General features: G+C 53.4%; 1 protein-coding gene across 1 annotated transcript in view; it reads right to left on the bottom strand.

Annotated features, from left to right (window-relative positions):
- Nucleotides 1–1,003: 1,003 nt before the first annotated feature.
- The window catches only part of LOC105305166, a 35,819-nt gene continuing 33,504 nt past the window's right edge, over nt 1,004–3,318 (bottom strand). The window contains exons 4-6 of the mRNA XM_011379620.1: nt 1,877–1,984; nt 1,394–1,535; nt 1,004–1,227 (exon numbers count right to left, since the gene is read on the bottom strand). Coding sequence (XP_011377922.1) covers nt 1,004–1,227; nt 1,394–1,535; nt 1,877–1,984 — 474 coding nt within the window. The remainder of the gene's footprint in view (nt 1,228–1,393; nt 1,536–1,876; nt 1,985–3,318) is intronic.

Consider the following 3,318-nt stretch of genomic DNA (forward strand, 5'->3'; position numbering starts at 1 on the left):
AGGACTCCCCCCTTTCTGGAATTAGATGTAGAAATGCTGTGCTTTCTTCTCACATTTTGAGAGTTTGCTTTGTTGTGTTTACTTTTTTTTTTTTTGCATGTAAATATTTGTTCCACTTAGAACCGTTCCTACGCCTCACGTGAGGTGTGGTCGTCTCTCACGGTATCAGCTGTGACATCATCTCCTGAGTTAAAGGATGGCACCCTCTCAGAGTATAGGAATGCCTATGAACATTTAGCAATTGGTGGCCCCAGGCATTCGTATGGAGGACGTTACTCGAGCTTGAAATCATGACTTGGATGAGGACTTCCCTATTCCCAGACCCTTTGCTACTCCTTAGCAACTGAAATTTAGGGCCCCTTGAGCTGGAGGCCGGGCACCCTCTTCTGTCAAGCCTGAGACTGACGCTGGGGATCAGGGGATGAATAAGTCAGTCCCGCCTTCAAGGATTGTGCAGACCAGTGGACAGACAGACAGACAGGCCCAGTGAGGTGAGCCATTGATTGAAGGCCAGCTCAGGGCCATGCTGGCCTGCCTTGAGGAACTGTGCCAGGAGCGATTGAGAAACTTCTAGCCATTCGAGATGTGCCCACTCAGCTGTCTAGTGGAGAGGGACGAGGACGGCAGGGGCCAGTGAGAAGCGGGTGTGCAAAATCCAAACAACGAGACCGGGAGGGACCTGCGCTCTCACTCAAACGGAGACACAGCTCTCTAGCTAACTGAGGCTCCACCCATGCTTCAGTGAGAAGAGGGACTGGAGGCCCGAACCGGAATTATGATGGGTAGGATTTCCATTATGTTCTGCGCAGCGCACGTGTATGTACAGTTGCCCTTGCCAGCGCCACCCGGATGTCTTCTCGAGAGGCAAGCAGGACATTTCCTTCCAGTCTGAACAACCGGGGTGTGCCCTGGCTCGAGAAAAGCCAGCACTGCGGTTGGGTGTGACACCGGTCTCCTCGGTTCTTAGCTGTGGGGTGCCGGGCAAGTCACTTTGCCTCCCCAGCTATCTTCTCTTCCGGAGCACGGAGAGGACAATATGGACTTTCGTCGCGTTCTCGTGGGACCGGAAGTGGTAGGCGTCGAATGCCCGGCAGTGGCTGGGTGCCCGAGAGTTAATAATAGCGATGGCGATGACGCCGATAGTAACTATTATCGTGTTCTCACCGCTGTGCACCTGGCGGGAGCGCGTGTCAGCCATCGGTCCACCGTCCCAGTACGAGACGGGATCTGGCACGAGGTGGAGGCAGGCAGCACACGGTGGCCCCCCCTTCTGAAATGTGGTCCCCTCCAGCCCCGGCGGGCGTCTTGCCACTCCTGCTCACTGGCTTCCCTCCTCCGTTTTCCATCGTTTTGTCTCTCGGACTTCCTGTAGGTGAAGGATGGGTAGACTCACCTGTGCAGCCCCCAGAGCACCGAGACTGGGCCAAGGGCTCCCAGTCAGGTGGGCGTTTCAGCTGGTTGGAGGTGAGCGACCTCGCATTTGCTGTGTGGCCCTGGGCAGTTACACCTCTCGAGTCCCCAGTCCGTGGGATAAACTGTAGGACCAGACGCCTCAGAACGTCCCCTGAACGGACGATGCCATCGCTTGCTTTGTAAAGACGCCCCACACGCACTGCTGACATCCATGTGGCTTTTGTCTTAAAGCTTTTTGTAGTGTCTTTTCTTCAACCCAAGGCATAAATGTGTCTAGAAGAGCAACTTGAAAAGTTTCTTCTTATATATTGCCAGAGACTCCAGGTATCCTGAAGAACGTTTCACAGTAGGAGAGGTGGGGTGGGCGAAGATGGGACACCTCCGGGGGACTGGCTGGCTGCCTGGCTGTCTGGCCCCCTGGGGAGGCAGCAAGATGCAGAAGAGCCTGGCAAAGACCACAGACCCGAGAGGGCTGGGTGACCTCAGGCTCGCCGACAGACTTCTCTGAACTGGGCTGCAAAGGCGAGGGGCTGGGTTCCAGTCCTGCCTGGCTGGGAAGTTCTGCATCTGTCTGTGGGTGGAAGGGTGGAGGGCCCCTGTGAAAGCGCAGGGAGCGACAGTGAGAATGATCAGCCTTTTCTCCGCTTTGTGTCTGAGGGCGCCCTCCAGAGGCTCATTGTCTCATTCCATTCTTCCTGGCTGACAAATGAGATCAGGGCAGTTTGGGGAACTTAAGAAGCTTAAGATACTTGAGGATGCAGAGGTAGCGTGGAGGGGATCCTTGAAAAGCTTCTGCTCTGCTGCCAGTGCTTTCTCTTACCTAGTCTTTCCCAGAATTTGGTCAGAGGCCTGGGTTCCAGCAGCCCCTTCCTGTCCTGCAGCTTCCAGCCGGGCCTGGCTGGTCCGGCCGTGGCCGTGGCCGCTGCTCTGGCGCCGCCTAGTGGTGGGCGTGGAGAGCGCGGGCGCCCTGTTACCTCTGAGGGCGGAGGCGCCTTGTTCATCTCGCCCTAGATCCGCTGGGGGGCGGGGGGAGGGTCGCATGCCCTCTCAGCTCTGTCTGCTTCATATTTATACAGGCTAGCAAACAAAACGCCTTTCATCTTCCTCAAACGTTTCGTTTCTCTATTGCGTGCCAAGTGTGCTTTTTCCTGGTCGGTTCGGTATTTATATTTAATGCTGTTTTGTTCCTGACATTTAAACTACAGGGAGGGCACAGAGCCCAGGGGCCAGTGTGTGCGCATGGCCTCCCCGCCACGCTCTCTGGGCCTCGGTTTCCTCATCTATCAAATAGGAAAATTAATTCAGAGGTTTGACGCAGCCTTTAAGCACCGTGACTATGGGGAGCTTAGTGACGTGGGGAATGCCCGTGTTGAAACGTTTAGGTGAGTTTATGGACTACGAAGCCAAGATTTCATCTAACGTGATGAAAATTATATTAGTTTTCATTAAAATTTATTGTTTATATGATATATTATGTAAATACAATACGAGTACACAGTATACAACATAATATTTGTGGGCAGCAAGAACGGTGGTGATGCTGGCACTTTCTGAGCTTGCTGTCACCGCTTTGGGAATTTGGAATGAAAGGCTCTTGACTCTGAACTTGTTCCCACAGCAAGGAGGCTGCCAGGACAGGTAGTGAGGGCCCAGTCATGGGACATTTGCTCACCAGACGTCATGTGGTTCGGAGGTTCCCAGCCCTGGCTGCACATGAGAATAATCTGGGAAGGGTTTCTATAAATTCAGAGGCCCAGGCCCCATCTCGGATGAGCTAAATCAGAATGTGAGGGCTGGACCCAGGTCCCCGCAGTTTTATTTTTTTATTGTTTGTTTGTTTGTTTATTTTTTAAGGCGAGGCAACCCTCACAGATTGCAAGGACCTTGTCAGCTTATTTTTTATTT

Source organism: Pteropus vampyrus, unplaced genomic scaffold, assembly GCF_000151845.1.
Source record: "Pteropus vampyrus isolate Shadow unplaced genomic scaffold, Pvam_2.0 Scaffold367, whole genome shotgun sequence".
Taxonomy (NCBI): Eukaryota; Metazoa; Chordata; class Mammalia; order Chiroptera; family Pteropodidae; genus Pteropus; species Pteropus vampyrus.